A 17,819-nucleotide genomic window follows, 5' to 3' on the forward strand; every position below is an offset into this window, starting at 1 on the left:
CCATAGAGATGCAAGGCAGTGACAGCAGGGAGGTATAGTCAGAGTGGCAAAAAAAAGGTGGTCTTGATAGTTCCATTTTGAATGGGCTCCATGGGGAGAGCTGAAAAGCTGCTATAATAGTCAGTGGGACATGACCAGAGAATGGGCTGGCAAAATGGGTAAGGAAGAGAATTATTTTGGGTAGATATTGTTGAACAGGAAGAAGATCTCAAAGGTGGCACCATGGACTGTGCATGGGTGAATGATGAGGCAACAAGGTGGTGGTGATGATGATGATGATGATGGGGTGGGAAAGAGAATGTGCTGAGCTTCCTTAACTTGGAATATATGGCATTAAAATACAGGAATATGAACAAATATAATAGAGAACAAAACTCTGCAAATTGGGGTAAATGCTTGCAGAAATTGTGTCACTGGTGATGGGCACTTCATTCCCTGACACTGTAGAAATTGAAATGTTTCTTTTTGGGTTCTAATGGATTTGGAGACTTCTCTTGTTCTGTGGCAATGCAGATGAATTTCTGGAGTGTGATTCACGATGCAGATGGCCAGCAGTGTTCAAACTATACTGCCTGAGTTCTTGAGGAGTTTGTATTGTACAAATTTGTAAGAGTCCTCTCTCAATTACAAGGCCCAGTTTTGAAATCTGATCTGTTACCCTTATGGTTTTGTGTACCAGGTGTGTGGCAATGCGCTCATGAAACACTACCAGGTCCAGTTCTGGAAGATGCTGCTACTTATCAGAGAAGACTATTTTCACAGGTATGACATTTTTGGAATTAGGAGCATTTCCTTTTAGATCTATGTTCATTAGTGATCCTGACAGTTGTTTCATCCTCCCCCACTCCAGATTTGTCATGAGCTCTCCCTCATGTAAATAACACAAGGCTGTTTTTCTGTTTGTGTTTTGGAGCTCACCCCCTTTATTCTCCCTGCAGGATTGAAGCAATCACCATCTCTGGACAGATGGGGTCTTTAATGCGGCTTAAGCAATTCTTGGAGGTAAAGCATTCTCTTTAAATTCTTGAAAGTCTCTATTTTTTCCCTTTCTTAAAGAGGTATTGTTCAGTCAACAAATCCCAGGCTGCCTTCTGATTCCCAAAAGGTCCACGATTATGACTTTTTGATGTATTCTCTGTTCTTATATGGCTTCTTCGTTACTGAGTATGTTCAGTCTTCTTGATGGTTATGACTCCAAAACATCTCCCTTCTCAGCTGCCCCTCTGTCCCCCCAAAAAAGTTGTAATGGATGTGATTCTCGGTGGAAATTCTTTCAGTTATAAATGGATTACTGATACTGCAGTGAGAGGAGACCTCCAGGTTCAAGATCTATGGCTCCACTAATTCATTGTATTTCATAGCAACTATCTTTCTTCAGACACGTGCATGTTCACATAGTGTCTTCTGTACAGACTAGATACCATATGAGCAAATATGTTTAATAACTGGTAATCTCCTTCAGAGATTTTTGAACTACGGTTCACACAACTGCATTTAGGCATCCTTTTGAAGAAATATTTTGCAAAGATGTAAAATATACTTTATTTTGAAAGTGTCTTGCAAATATTTATTAGTTTTAATAAATATGAAGCTAGGAGACACAGGAGTTTGTGCTTTTCTTACTTAAAAACAAAGGAGCTCTCAAGGATGAAAAGGCCATTGCGGAGAAACTAAATGAATTCTTTGCATCGGTCTTCATGGCTGAAGATGTGAGGGAGATTCCCAAACCGAGCCATTCTTTTTAGGAACTGCCCCAGATTGAGGTGTCATTAGAGGAGGTTTTGGAAGAAATTGATAAACTAAACCAGTAATAAGTCACCAGGACCAGATGGTATTCACCCAAGAGTTCTGAAGAAACTCAAATGTGAAATTAACGGTAGTCTGTAACCTATCATTTTAAATCAGCTTCTGTACTAGATGACTGGAGGATAGCCAATGTGACGCCAATTGTTAAAAAGGACTCCAGAGGTGATCCCGTCAATTACAGGCTTGTAAGCCTGACTTCAGTACCAGGCAAACTGGTTGAAACTATAATAAAGAACAATATTGTCAGACATATAGATGAACATAATTTGTTGAGGAAGAGTCAACATGGTTTTAGTAAAGGGAAATTATGCCTCACCAATCTACTAGAATTCTTTGAGGAGGTCAACAAGCATGTGGACAAGGGGGATCCAGTGGATATAGTGTACTTAGATTTTCAGAAAGCCTTTGACAAGGTCCCTCACCAAAGGCTCTTAAGCAAAGTAAACTGTCATGGGATAAGAGGGAAGGTCCTCTCATGGATTGGTAACTGGCTAAAAGATAGGAAACAAAGTGTAGGAATAAACGGTCAGTTTTCAGAATGGAGAGAAATAAATAATGGTGTCTCCTAAGGGTCTGTACTGGGACCAGTCCTATTCAACATATTCATAAATGATCTGGAAAAAGGGGTAAACAGTGAGGTGGCAAAATTTGCAGATGATACAAAACTACTCAAGATAGTTAAGTCCCAGGCAGACTGGGAAGAGCTACAAAAGGATCTCTCAAAACTGGGTGACTGGGCAACAAAATAGCAGAAGAAATTCAGTGTTGAGAAATGCAAAGTAATGCACATTGGAAAACAATCCCAACTATACATATAAAATAACGGGGTCTAAATTAGCTATTACCACTCAAGAAAGATCTTTGAGTCATTGTGGATAGTTCTCTGAAAATATCCACTCAATGTGCTGCACCAGTCAAAAAAGCAAGCAGAATGTTGGGAATCATTAAGAAAGGGATAGATAAAAAGGCAGAAAATATCATATTGCCTCTATATAAATCCATGGTATGCCCATATCTTGAATACTGCATGCAGATGTGGTTGTCCCATCTCAAAAAAGATATATTGGAATTGGAAAAGGTTCAAAAAAGGGCAACAAAAATGATTAGGGATATGGAACGGCTTCTGTATGAGGAGAGATTAATAAGACTAAGACTTTTCAGTGTGGAAAAGACACGGCTAAGGGGGGATATGATTGAGGTCTATAAAATCATGACTGGTGTGGAGAAAGTAAATAGGGAAGTGTTATTTACTCCTCAGAACAAAAGAACTAGGGGTCACCAAATGAAATTAATAGGCAGCAGGTTTAAAACAAACAAAAGGAAGTATTTCTTCACACAATGCACAGTCAACCTGTAGAACTCTTTGCCAGAGGATGTTGTGAAGGCCAAGACTATAACAGGCTTCCAAAAAGAACTAGATAAATTCATGGAGGATAGTTCCATCGATGGCTATTAGCCAGGATGGGCAGGGATGGTGTCCCTAGCCTCTGTTTGCCAGAAGCTGGGGATGAGAGACAGGGAATGGATCACTTGACGATTACTTGTTCGTTCCCTCTGGGGCACCTGGCATTGGCCACTGTCTGAAGATAGGATACTGGGCTAGATGGACCTTTGGTTTGACCCAGTATGGCCATTCTTATGTTGCTATCAACTCTAAAAGTGAACGTTTAGGAATGGATACAGCAAGAGTTTCTCAGACACAAATGTTGTGAAAATAAATATTTCTTAAATTGGAGATGGATTCCTTGCTAGATTCTTGGGTGCTTCTATGTCTGTGGGTTCATTCAAAAATTTTTTTCTCTTAACTTGAAATGTCATTTCTTTAATTTAAATTAATATATAAACCAAGTAAATGAAATAGTATCAATAAGAAAAAACAGCAAATGTGAAATATATGTTGAAGGCTTGTTACAGGTTGTTCAAAATGTCCCCCCCCCCCCACCCCATTGACCCTGGGCCTGCTGCTGGTGGGCTCCAGGCTCTGCCTTTTCCTTGGGGATGCTGTGTGATGTCAGGATGACGCCACTGCTTGTTACCGTGGAGACAGGTGTGACATCACTCACAGGGCTATGACAGAGGCTAGGTTTTGGTTACACTTCTTCAAGCTGCAGGGGCCCTAGGGCCCCCCGAGATCTCTGGCTCTGACAGGTGCTGGAGCCCATTGCACTGTGCTCCTTCCCTGCTCTCTGCCCCTGACTGCTGGGGAGAGGCCTCGGCTGCCACAGGCCCACTGGACTGCAGAGAATTCATTCCCAGGGGTGTGGCTGGTGAGTCTCGCCCATGTACTCATGGTCCAAGTGATTGCCCTCTTGGGGGTCGGGAAGGGATTTTCCCCCGGGTCAGATTGGCAGAGACAATGGGGGTTTTTCCTCTGCAGCATGGGGCCCATCTCACACGGTGGTTTGAACTAGAGTAAAAGGTGGATTCTCTGTAACTTGAAGTCTTTAAATCAAGATTCAAGGACTTCAGTGTCTCAGCCAGAGGTTAGGGGTCTAATACAGGAGTGGGTGGGTGACATCCTGTGGCCTTCAATGTGCAGAGGTCAGACTTAGATGATCACAATGGTCCCTTCTGGCCTCAAAATCTATGAGTCTAAAATGAGTCTGAGGTCATTAAAATTATTGGGTTATTTAGAGGTCTTGTGCATTCAGTATTCCTGTTTTTTTTTTTTTTTTTTAAACACCATTAATTTTCTCTGTTTAGTGAGTAGAACGTGGATCTAGGCCCTTATTGATTTGTTTTCATTCAGTGGTCAATTTGAGGCAGCCAAATTTGGTCAAAGACTTGTATCTGTTTTCTTGCTTTTATACCAGGCTTTTTCAGTGGAAGAGTTTCCTGTATAACTTGAGTCCTGTTGAGTGCAGATAGTTCCATAATGTAGCCAATCTCTTTTGATTGTTTGGAATTGCTTGCATTGGTTCTAAAATGACTGGGTTTTTGGTTTTGTTTTGTTTTTCCTAGAAATGTTTGCAGCGGAAGGAAATTCCTTTACCAAAGGGTTACCTGCCTTCTTCCTTCTGGAGGTCATAAGTCGGTTCCTTCCCATTTTCATCTTCACAAGAGTTCAGAGAATTTCCTGACCTTCTTATTACATTCAGGAACAAGAATACCTAGAAATGTAAATCTTACATTTGTATTTACATGGATGCTGTGGATATTTTCAACTGAAACATTTTTACCAATCTTTGATCCTATTTTATGTTGAACAGAATTTGGAGCTTCAGTAGCTAATTTATCTCATGTAACTTATTTTGCAAATTATTTTAAGCCATCCGTTTGCATTTGATTAGCTTTACGGACTCTATTGTGCAGTGTATTATGGAATATGAGAGGCTCCTTCACATCTTGAACAAGTACAGTGAATAAGTGTCAAGTGCATAAACTTGTCTAAATGCTCCATTAGACTTCAGGGTTTACTTACAGTAAGCAATGGCTTTCAGATGGGAATTTTGCTCTGAATTGATCAATCTGTCAGTTTTACATAAAACTGCAAATAGAAATACCTCAGTACTTTAGTCATATTAAGGTCTAAATGTAAGAAATCCTTCTGTAAAACTTTATTTTTGCATTTTATGTGATTAGGTATTTTAAAATTGTTTCATTGTTAACAGCATTGGAGCCCATAGGAAAATTCATTTTGTATCTGGCTGCCTAAAAATCCAAAGTAGCAAAAGAGGTGGTTATGTTAACAAAGCTGATTTGATGTCGGTCAAATGTCACTTTGGTCTTAGAGACAGCATTGATCTCTTCATCTTTCCCCAGGGAAGGCCTTAAAATCACCAGCTCTTTTGTTTTAACTTGGAAATTCTGATTTTTCCTACTGACGCAGCATTCATTATTTACCTGGGTTAGACTTGATTTTACAGCTACATAGGCAATATGATGGCTGCTGAAGAACAGCTCGCTGCTTTTAGTCTTGGGGATTTTTTTTAAAGGCTTTGCATGTGTGTAATATCTTTACTGTGAGGTTCATGAAACTAGAAGGAACTGTGCATCCATGATCCGCCACATGAAATCTAGCTTAGAATTGGTCTGACCCACCCCCCCACCCCCAAAAAAAAGGCAGGTGGAAGGGCACTTAACAGCTTTGTCTTCTTCAGTACTGATATTGTGCTATCACATAAAGAAATTAGAAGATACAGTCCCCTTGGCTTGTCTAAAGATGAACTGAACTGTGGTATTGACCTATGTAGAAAAAAGCCTTTATGACTTGGGCAGACATGGATTGTGTTAGTTTTACTGCAGTTTGTGTATAAAGTACTGTAATAGTTTTGTACTAAGATAGTGTAATGGTGAATTATTCTAAGAATGATTCATTCTAGAATCTTATTTGAAAAAATGTTAAGTTTCTAAGACTCTCTTTTTTAACCTAAAGCTGATGCAGTTTACTTCTCTCTCTCTGTGCCTGTGATGGTGCCAAGTAAGTTTCTGGGAATCCCGAATGGGTGTCTGTACCAATGTTATGGGAGGTCAGATTGGGAGGTTATTTTTGACAGTTAGTGGAGTGCACTCTGCCTGAGAGGCCATTGAAGAGGTAGCAGTTACGTGCTATATGTTAATATTTCTCCCATTTCAGGTGGACAGGAGCCCATATTGCAACTGGATAGCTAATTGACCGTCTTGGCAGAAAGAGATTTAATATGAAAATTTAAAATTACATTTCTAACCCAGGTGGTGGCTTATTCACAAATGTGTGTGTGTGTGTGGGGGGGGGGGGGGGGGAGGAGGCATTGTGGAGATGCTTCTACCGGCATTGCACATAGTATAGAATTTGTTTTTAATCCAGTATCTTCCTCCGCCTTCCCTCACTGCCCTGCTCATGGGCTTCAACTTCAGCCTGGAGGGGGCCACATCTAGTATTGAGCGGGTAATTCAGTTTGCATACTTATTCAATCTTTGACCTCTTTGCTGAGGTTTGACAGCCTTGTAGTGAGAGTTGACAGCTAAAGTGAGTTGGATACCTAATCACTGGGAACTGGGCTGTACACTCATTTTTTGTAGTCCACTTAACAGCCATCAAATGGTAGCCACTTGCTTGCTGTTGACCTGGGCTCTGTTTGAAGTAGTATCCTAGAATCAACTAGACCTCTCCTCTTTTTCTCCCTCTCCCTTTGTATATTTGATGAAGACCCTTTAATTCAGAAATCGTTCAGGTAAAGGTTGTTCTAGCAAAATTAATAGCATTTTACACTTTCATGTTTTATTGGCATTTTTTGTCACAGAGACCTCCAAAAATGTTTATAGTCTTTAGTGCATAGCAAGTTTTGAGAGAGAGGAAATTAAATGAAAATAAGTAAAAACTTCGACAAGAACATGATTGTATGTATTTGAGAAATGACCATTGAGGCAAAGTGTTTCACAAAACACTGCCATAAACACTATTTAAGCAATATTATAACAAGTTTTTGAGTATCTATGATGAAGTCATTTACTGATAAAGCTTATGCTATAGTGTTTAATATGTATCTGTATAGCTTAAATTTTGTATCTTGAACTTTCCCAGGAAGTTCATTTTAAAAACACTGTCCTTAATACAAGAAGAAATTACAAAATCTGATTGCTTGGAGTTGATAATACTGATAGCTGTTCTAGAATACTATTAAAAGGATACAGGGGGAGATTGTCAAAAGCGCAAAGGACAGTTAGGTACTCAAGTCCTATTAGTGCCTTGTAAAGTTTATCTCACTGTGCCTATGTTTAGCATAGCAACCATTCCTATAATGAACAAACTAAAATGTATTTAATTACATCTTGAATATCTAATGCTTACTGTTGTGGCCATCTTGGATAATATTTGATACCAAAATATTGAATATTTGCAGTTAAATATTACAGATTTTGTGTAAGTTCTAGTGTGGGTCATGTTTTATGACAATATGCAAGGCAGGAAACTTTGTGTATATTAGGGATATTGATGAAGGTGCATGTTTTTATAAATACTGTAAGGATGTTGAGCTTTTCTGCCTTACTTATGAAAGACTGTTGCAATGGATTGCCATGATGTTTTGAAACTATATTTAAATGTAGCAATAAATTTATTTTTTAAAATGCTTCCACTTAATGTATTTGCATAACCAAAATGTAATACATACTACCTTTCCAAGGGTAGTTCATAATTGTATCTAATGGTGTCTAATGTAAGTGAAGTTTCATTTTTTGTTGCAACTGTGTTTTTCCATTTGTCAATTTGAGTGTTGGCCATCTTGCCTTACCAGGGTATTTAAAGATCTTCTCAATGCAGAATGTAATGTAATGTATTTAAATAATCCCAAATGCATTTAAAGGATTTATGTTTCAAGTATGTATGTGTCACATTTATTTCAAATACAGTGTAAATGGGAACATTTCATGTCTGAGATTGTTGTACATTAAGGACCTGATCCAATTTAAATTGCTATGACTCATGCACTTCCTTAGAGATAATGGTTCCCTTGCAGTCTTATAGGTTCTGATGCAATATCTGTGGAAGATGATTTTTTCTAATTTAATTGCTTTAACAACTTGTACAGGAGCTGAAAGAGAATGTATGTTTGTGTTTTTTAATAAAGAAAACCCCCAAAACTCTGTTCATAGAAAGGAAATTTATATATTTGCTCTCTGTGGGGTTTTACATATATTTAATATGCTCAATACAACATAGTTTAGGGGGTATAAGTACAGCATACTAGTGTTCCTACTGAAGAAAGACTTCCTTTTTAGGTGTTAGTCTATGCACCATCTTTGTTGTCTAAAAGCAAAAATCTCTTAGCTGTGCAAGCACTCACATCTTTTGAAACTGTGATCCTTGGTTATTTTTACCTTGCATGGGGGTTTGGGAAAGGAACCATCTATGTTATCTTTAATATTAAATGCAAACGTAAGATGCCTGCTTTTAGTATTACAAAAATCTAAACCTTCCTCAATGTGTTTTATGGTAAATTAAATGTTTTTATGTAAATATTGTGCTCTTTTTTGCACCTGGATCCGGGAATGCTCCCTGGGCAGCAACCGGAAAGTGACTAGCACAAAAAGAATGAAAATAAACCGTTTCCGTGATGGAAAAGTGAATGCAATTTTTACAATTATTTCCAGTTTTTAACCTTTCCGCCTCCTACCCCGCCCCCCCGCCCCCCCCATACGCTCGGTGTTCATCATGTTCATCTATTCACGTCACTCGGATTAAAGGGCCTAAACTCATCTCGGGTGAGAGCAGACCCGGGCCCTGCTTCAGCGAAAACGGAGCTTGTTAGAAGCGGCGGCGCCACTGCCAAGCCGCTGTAGCCTCCACCCTGCTCCCTGCGGACCAGCCTCCACCTGCCTCTCCCACCCTTTCGACTCTTTCCGGAACCGTTCGGATTTCTCCGTACTGCGGCAGGCGCCTTCGGCTTCACTCGGCTGTTTCCGTGCACTGGCTCTGAAAGCCGCCTCCTCAGCGGGGTGGGGCCGCCTTCCCTTCGGTTCCGTCCGGAGTCATTCGCCTAGTTCCGTGGCTAGAGACCAGTCTGCGGTGTTGACGTCATATCCGGGCCGGCCTATATAAAGGCTGGAGCTAGGAGCGGCGCGCGCGTAGTCTGTCTGACGGGCGGAGAACTCGGGGCTGCGCTCGCCTCGGCGGACCCTTCACACAGACTTGGTGAGGAGGGGGGGTACTGTCTTCGACGGCCCGAGCGGGCGGCTGGGTGGGCCAGTTGCAGGCGAGCTCAGCTGGGGCCCTTAGCCTGCGGAGACAGAGACCCGTGTAGAGCGCCCCTCCCAGTCCCGGTTGGCCATAGAGGCGTTGCAGGGACAGGTGTAAAGCCCTGAGGTGTCCCAGTCTTCCCCCGAGGCTCGCCTCATGGCGACCGGAGGATGGGTGGGGTAGCGGTGGGTGTCCCTTCTGTGCATGCAGAAGCTCCCCAGGGAAAGCTCTCCTGCTTAGCGACAGCGCCCCGCTTACGGTCTCATTTCCCCGGGGCTCGCCTAAGCTCGCTCGCGACAGCCGAGGGGACCTTGCTAATGTTCGGTTTCCCAAAGATGGATTTAGAGCTTTGACAGTCTCCTCCCAGGCTCGCTTCTTGTCATCGCTATTAACAGAGTCTCTGCAGAGAGACGCTCTCCCTGTCTCTCTGGGCTCGCTTGAATAGAGGCGAGCTCAGGGCGGATACGACAGTAGTGTAACGAGTGGCTGCGTTTCTGTTACTCTTTCCTGATGGGTTCGGGGCGGGAAGGAGGTTGTTGGGATGGAGGAACAGACGATTTTTGTGTGTGTGTGCGAGAAAGAGAGCGAGGCGGATCCGCCCTGTGTAGCTCCCAGCAGCAGTAGCTGGAATTTCATTCACTGCCCTGAGGAGCGAATAAACACCCTGATAAATAACCGTGCCAGCAAATCTCCCTCCCCACAAAAAGAACAGGGGAGATTTGCATCCCCCCCCGAAGCAAGCTTTGCAGCCTAATTACTCCCACCAGCTTTGGGGGAAAATCTCGAGAGGGAAAAACTGATCACAGAGAGGCTGACTGTTGGTAGTAACCCAGTCAGTGGGTTCATTGCACAGCAATGGCTTCCCTCCCTGAGCCTTCACAAGCCCATCCCCTGTCCAAGGTCAGGAGATGCAGAACAGTGAGGGAGATATTCTGGATTTCTAGGTGGTGGCTGGAAAACTTCTTCCCCAATGTATTTTTTAAATAATCCTGGACTTTTAACTGTTACACGAGGGGATTTTTAAAATGCTTGATTGAAACACAAAGCAAAATCCTTCATCCTAACTGGAAGAGGCTTTTAAATAGCCTTACGTTAATCCCCTAAAATGAATGATTGAGTCTCTTTCCAAATGTGTGACTTTGCAAGACTCCAGATGCTTGACATAAGGGGAGAAGGGGAGGATCATGGCTCATTTTACAAGATAAATCAGGATTTTGGCCTGGCTTTCTCACCTTGTTCCTGCAATTACAGAACACATCATAACATATTTCAGATAAATCAAGGGAATGTCAGCCATGTTTATTCTGTTTGAATGGAGCTTATCCATGTATAGTAAAAGAAATATAGGTTGGCAATTTACAAATACTTTAGTAGTGTAATCATTTATGTTAATATTTAAAACACTTATTTTTGTTTGGTATTCCAAGTGTCCATGTGTGTGCAACAGTAATATTAGAGTAGCTTTTTCTCTAGTCAGGATTCTTTAATTTCATTTTTCAATGAATGATTGTGCTTTCCAATCCTTTAATCTTAAAATATACATGGCTACTGAGCAATTTGCCACTCAGATTTAAATAGGCTCAGGAAAACAGTTGTGTTGATGTGAGGAATGGGATGCAGAAAAAAGCCCCTGAAAATGGTTCTGTATCTCTGATAAAAATGTGTCCTGAACCAAGAATGCTCCCTAAGGGTTTCTGTCCACACCAAAGTGGTAGAAGATTCTATTGGTTGTTTATTGTGAGAGGCCTTGATCAGAATTTCATACTGGTTCAGAATAAAATGTTCTTTAAAACAAAAAATCATTGGATAGCCTTGTGCATTTTAATGCGATTAACAAATCCGCCTTGCTGTGAAATTTGCATTGAGCTAGCAGTGTGTTTATAAAATGTGTTCCGAAAAGAACGAACAAAAGATTTGAAAACTAGGAGGACTTCTGCAGCATTGTGAAGGGTTCATAAGTGTAGTAATGGAACCACTGGACTGTGTCAAATCATTGAATTAAAAGGTTATAGTGCTCGCATGGGGTAATTTATTTCCATTTCTGTTGCAACAGAAGTCTTGTATTTGGAAAGGTCAAACCAAGGTTCAACGATAAAAAATAATAGATGGTGTGCTTCTGTGAGCTCCATAGTTGGTGAGATTAATAAACACATTTTATTTTAGTTTTAAGTGTGGTATTAACCCCATCCTAGGCTAAGCCTTGTTTACCATCTTTCCCTATGCACAAGCAAGGTAAGAGCAGTCTCAGTCTTTTCAGACAGGGTGGCACCTCTGATTGCGAGTTGTCAATTTTAAAACTATCCCTCTCATCACTTCATGAAAATAATTTTTAAATTCTGCATTGCCTTAATTTTACCTGTGTAATAACGTTGTATGTTATTAATCTATTATATATTTTTGGATAAAATCAGTCTCATTCTTGGGGTGTGAATTGCTTGCATGCCCACCAGTCTGGGACAATTAATTTTAAACTGAGACTCTTCTTACCCTGATATAGTAGTATTCCTTCTCCTCTCCCGCCCCACAATTTGTCTCTGGAGCAGGCACCAGAATAATGGGGTGGAGCAGATTGCGGATGTTGTTGAAATAGACTGCCAAGTGCAGTCCAGCACCATGTGCCCGTTGCTGGCCATGGATCAAATAAAGTGGCAATCTGCCTTCTTACTGCTGTAATTGTTTTACCCTAAGCTGTGATAATGCCATGCTAGATATGCACTTGCTTCAGAAAGCACAAAGGCACGTAACTGCAGTTGTCCCTGTACAGGAACATGGATTGCAGCATAGTCATGGAAAATGCAGACTAGGGGATGCAGGGAACTGAAGATGTTAAAATTCAGTGTATCAGCCATACTTAATAATCCACCTGCTCCTTGAACAGCAATCCCCCCAAAATACTTTGTCACAGATTTTATTTACTGCATGTATTTCACATGGGAAGTGAATTTAAGTATTTTGGAGGAGATTTAAAGTTTGCTTGTTAAGCATGTTTGTTTCTCAGGCTGTATTTTAAGTCATTGTGTCTGATGAATTTGTATATGGAAGTGTAGCTTACCAAGTGAGATCACTTTTCTTATTTGTAATTTTTTTCCTTTAATTTAATTTTTTGAAATGGAAAATTATGTGCATCTTAAGTCAATTCTCCATTGTTTTAATTATAATTGATTATTGATATTCTTAACATTGTTGCATGGGGGGGGGACTGTGTTGCATGCAGCAGCTTTCATAACAATCATTCCAAATTACATATGGTGAGGAGAGGAAGTAGAAAAGTGTTACTTTGACAGAATGTAAATTTTGTCAAAAGTTGCGTTTGTTTGACCTATGTTACTAGATTTGTAGATAGTGGTATGTTACCTTGATTTCCGCCTCCCTTTTAGACTCTACATTCCTCCATCATGTTATCGTTTCGTAAACTCAAAGTCCAGGTATTTCACAAAATGCATGTAGTGGAGTCACTGTTTCTTCATTTGCCTGCCTTTGTTGCAGTGATGACCTATTTGTACCAAAAAACAGCCTGTTTTGAGAGCTGTGTATGTGTATAGACTCTAGAGCGTAAAATACAGCATGACAAATATAGCAGTTGCTTTTTTGCACTCTGTGGAGTGGAGATAATAATTTTTTTCTGTTTCAGACTTAATTTTCTTTTCCTTCCTGTGATGCATGGTGTGTGATCATTGTTCTGTCCTGATCATAGTTTTGTCTGATCTACTGTTGTTGTGGATTAACTTTTATAAAGTTTTATTTTGCTTTAAAGGGCTGTTGGCCAAAAAAATATTTTTGATTACAGCATCTGAAAATCTACTGTGATGTACTGTGTAATGTAAATTACTGTAAACTGAAAAATTGGCCTTGTTTCCTATTCTATCAATGGATACAGACTGTGCAATCATTGTATAATTGCAGGGTAGCCACTGATGTGCAGGTTTTTGTTAAATGGTGGTCAAATAAATAAAATTAATGAACAGAACTTGAGCTGGGTAATAAGAGCAATATAAAGTCTCCTATTATGGGGTAAAACAAGTTTATATCTATCTATATCTATATCTATCTATATATCTTAATTACAGTAAAAGGTGATGATTGCAAGATAATATTATTAAGAAATAAGTTGTAAGTTAACAGGTTATTTACGCTGGGATCACACTGTTTCTCAACTCTGCATTTCTAGATTTTGATGCAATGCAGTCAGGGTAATTTGCCTTCTCATGAGCTTTGATGCAGAGTGCAATCCCTGCTGACCTCTGGATAGTTACGTTAAAGGTCTGCGGTCATAGTTAAAGAGTTGTTGTATCTAATGAACTGCAATCTGTGGTGCAATTCAGCTATTTTATATAACATCTTCAAATCAGAGTGGCAAAATTAAAAAGAAAACCTTGCATTCTTAAAAATCTATAGTTGTTAGTGCGCAAACCATGAGATCATACTAAAGAAGACTGCTGTGTCCAATGTTTTACTCCTATATAAAAGTTTCATTTTCACTACTCAGTTCCTTTGTACTTTAATTTCTTGTGTCCGTGTAATGCACTATTAGATTCTTCTGTTTGAATTTTGCCTATTCTGCTGTTAGTCCGTACTAATATGCAGCAGCTTTAAATGATCTGACTTTAAACAGACAGAAACCAAGACATTTTAATATTTTACTGCAAAACTTTCCTTCACGTACCCATTTTTGCTTATGTATTGCAGGAGTTTCTAAGCATTTGAGTGGTCTTTCTTACTAGTGTCCTAAAGTATGGTTTTAAAGTTGAAATTGCACCCTCAATTTGAGCTTTGATATTTTGTGAACTTAAAAAGATCCTTTCCAACAACAATAAACTAAATGAGTGGGTATTAATTTCCCTTCTTATAGTAGGGTAAATTTAAAAAACCCATAAAGGATTTTAATATGATATACTGCAATGTCTTCTTCACTTCCTTCCCAACATTATATCAGCGCACAGAATTTTTTCCAGAGACCTAAAGAGCCCCACCATACTTCCTTTCCAGAAATTCTTCTCACTTTTTCACCTTGGATAATTTATATTAACCAAGTTAAAACCAAAATTGGCATTATAAATTGTATTTAACTGTTTAAACTTTATGAATGTTTCAGATATGGCTTACTAGTTCCCTAAAAACTTCAGGAAAGCCCTGAATGGAACAAGTGAAAATAAGATGTCTACTTATTAAAATTATTTTCCCAGACCTGAAGAAGAGCTCTTCATGGCTCGAAAGCATTTCTCTCTCTCTCACACCACCAGAATTTGGTCCAATAAATGATATTCCCTCACCCACCTTCCCTCTCTCCATATTCAAATTGGGGAGGGTGTGTAAAATTCTTACTACTTATGTATAATATTTGATTTTGTTTAATAAGTATCACCCCTTCTCTTCCCTCCCAAAGGAAAGAAAAGCGTGTAATGTAATAGCTATGAAAAATCATTAAAATACTTAAAATTCATATGAATACAAAAAAAGCATCTGGAACTGCTAAGTTTTTTTTTGTTTTGTCAGACTAGGAGGGCACTACAAGTAAAAGCATATTGCTTGCTGCCACCATGCTCACTATATGCATACTAAACAATAAGTGCTTATTTTTAAGAGATGGTCACTATTTTATTACATTCTGAAAGTACTGATCACCATACGGGGTGCTTTTTTGAAAAATTAAAGTTTTGGTGGCTTTGGGTAATTATAAAAATGGTCTTGTGCTAAAATCTTGTATACAGAATTTGAGCACTTTACAAATTGTACAGCCAAGTTTTAAGCCCCGAAAACATGATTTAGAAATGAAAATGCTGACAGCTATTATATTGTCCAACTATAATTCCTGCTAACCCACCTAGATACAACTGCTTTCCCTGGTTGAATGATGTTGCTGACATTACTGTTGCATTGTTACATCTATAAATATCCACAGTTGAACATTCCCATTCAAATGCTTAGCATACTTCCTTTTTAAAAAAAATAAAAATAAAAAATTGTTGTAGAAGACTAATCCTTGGCATATACAGTGCATTTGAAGAGGTCTGAGAGTAATAGATGTTTTTGTTTCAAAATTCATTCCACTCACTGGCCTTTGCAGTCTTTTTTTTTTTTTTAAACACAAATTATGATTATAAATTGAAAATTTAAGAGTAAATCTGAGACAAAGTACTGGTAGTCTTAAAGCCATTAACTTGCAAGCTTTTCATAGACGATTGATTGATAGGTTTTTGTTTTTTTAAATAGTTGCACAGTATTTAAAAATGCTTTATGATCTTTCTACATTTTCCATTATTCTTAAAGTAAGATGTGTGCCACTTTGGAGCTATTTTTCTGATGGTTTTAGCTATCCTAGAAGACAGGCTTTCAGAAGAAAATAACCTATTTAATTCAGACAGCCTTCCTGAACAGTCTGGAACTTTCTGTCTAATGTCTGACCTTATCAGCCCAGTGCAGATTGCAACGGGAGGGGCTGGTCTTGCACTATACCAGTCTGTCATCTAGCACAGGAATGTGTGGAATGTGATGTCTGTAAGTACAGAGACCAAGAATGAAGTGAGTTATCTGGTGTCAAGCTAGTCGTTTGATGTCGGGTATCAGAGGGGTAGCTGTGTTAGTCTGTGTCCACAAAAACGAGGAGTCCAGTGGCACCTTAAAGACAAACAGATTTATTTGGGCATTAGCTTTTGTGGGTAAAAAACCCAGAGGCATCTGAAGAAGTGGGTTTTTTATCCACAAAAACTTATGCCCGAATAAATCTGTTAGTCTTAAAGGTGCAATCAGACTCCTCGTTTTTCTAGTCTTTTGAGTACATCTAAATTACAACAATGTTTATGTGGAATTTTTTTAAACAATCTCAAGCTGCTTTTATAGCTTTCCTTGATTATACTGTTAGAGCCCTTTATAGAGAAAAGGAGAAACATTTTAGTTATACGATTGAAACAGGTCAATGCATTGCTCTTTGGCTCCAGACAAGGTTACTTCAATTTTGAGATGAAAATACTGAATGCAGACTGCATCATTCTGCAGCATCGGTGATTTTTATGCTCAGAGCTCCCCAGTGACTGCTGATAACATTTTGGCAGAACAGAAGCATGCTTACGTCAGCTGATCTGCTGCAGGAAAGAACAGTCCATTATTGCTAGACCAAAGCACTTCTTTTACAATTGACTTGGTCTACTTACTGTAGTTACAAAGAGTCTTTTATTTTGCAAATTCCAGCAAAAAGATAACCCAGTTAACTAATTGAATTACAAAATATATTTCTTATTTTAAATAAGATATTAACTATTTTAAATTACATATACATATAAACTATTGAAGGCATTTTTAGTACCTAAGTGTAGGCTTATAACCAAAGAGTATAAAACTGGAGTCTAATGAAAAAACAGGACTTTAATTTTTCCTAGTAGTATAAATAATCAGAATAGGCAGCAATGAGATAAGATGTAGTTGAGCAGGTGCAAATCAGGATTAAAACACTCTCCAGTCCCACCCCTCTTGAGCAGTTTTTAAAAATTGATTTAATCCTAACTAGGAAACAGGACACAAGAAATGCATTGTTAGTAATGAATAGTTTACATTCTCAACATGTCATCCCTGCTTGAAGGCTAAGCTTAAACTCAGTAGAAAGAGCAACTACCATACTTTGTCAGAAAAAATTAATGTGTAGTTGAGCTGAGATTACATTTGGGATTTATGGTTATGTGAGATTCAGATTTGCTAATCTGATTGAGGCATAGCCATTTTTATCAGATTGAAGTTTGTGTATATTTGCACAATATAGTGCATGCACACTTTTTCATGTGCTAGCTTTCTTGGAAAGTAATGGGTGAAACACCCATTTTTATTACTTAAAAAATTAAAGCATAGCAGAATTTCCGTCCCCTCACTTTAACTGCCGCAATGCAGCGGGGCCTCAGAGTTCACAAGTGTAACAACTGCTGCTGAAATGGCTGTTTTACAGCAGGGTGTGCCTGTGCTGGAAGAGAGCTTTGGAATGTTTGAATTCGCCCCCATGTGTTCCTCTCTATCGGATGGTCCCTTTCCAAGTGCCTGTAATCTGAAGAGGAAATATGTCTGTAACATATATTTTTCCCACCTGTGGAATTTTGCATGAAATCATACTCAGATGCATTTCTGATTTAGAGATCTAGCTGGGTAGAGACTAAATAACAATTCCTCATTCAACAGCATCTCATAGAGATCGCCTGTCTTTCCCTATATGTGATTTTTCATTACTTTTTTCATAAGAGTGATGCATGCTTTGGACTGTGTTTCCATCTTGATATATGTAGGATTTACATGATTGGCAATACAGGGAGATGTACATGTAAATAACTGCACATTAAGGTGAGAATTTGCCTGTAAACTGTGAAACCTGAAAAATTAT

General features: G+C 39.1%; 2 protein-coding genes across 13 annotated transcripts in view; both read left to right on the forward strand.

Annotated features, from left to right (window-relative positions):
• GLE1 (GLE1 RNA export mediator) overlaps nt 1-8,858 on the forward strand; it is a 29,196-nt gene extending 20,338 nt beyond the window's left edge. The window contains exons 14-16 of the mRNA XM_008169234.4: nt 680-762; nt 939-1,002; nt 4,768-8,858. Of these exons, the coding sequence (XP_008167456.3) occupies nt 680-762; nt 939-1,002; nt 4,768-4,836 (216 nt within the window). The 3' untranslated portion in view covers nt 4,837-8,858. The remainder of the gene's footprint in view (nt 1-679; nt 763-938; nt 1,003-4,767) is intronic.
• Nucleotides 8,859-9,289: 431 nt separating this feature from the next.
• Nucleotides 9,290-17,819, forward strand: part of SPTAN1 (spectrin alpha, non-erythrocytic 1) — a 73,278-nt gene continuing 64,748 nt past the window's right edge. For 8 of the 12 annotated variants that reach the window (XM_008169224.4, XM_008169228.4, XM_008169225.4 and 5 more), the window contains exons 1-2: nt 11,517-11,597; nt 12,841-12,888. In XM_008169224.4, the coding sequence (XP_008167446.2) occupies nt 12,859-12,888 (30 nt within the window). In that variant the 5' untranslated portion in view covers nt 11,517-11,597; nt 12,841-12,858. Of the gene's footprint in view, nt 9,419-11,516; nt 11,598-12,840; nt 12,889-17,819 lie in introns of those variants that run through there. The other 4 variants (XM_008169226.4, XM_065572297.1, XM_065572299.1 and 1 more) reach the window with 1 other exon arrangement.

Source organism: Chrysemys picta, chromosome 18, assembly GCF_011386835.1.
Source record: "Chrysemys picta bellii isolate R12L10 chromosome 18, ASM1138683v2, whole genome shotgun sequence".
In the NCBI taxonomy this organism is placed as follows: domain Eukaryota; kingdom Metazoa; phylum Chordata; order Testudines; family Emydidae; genus Chrysemys; species Chrysemys picta.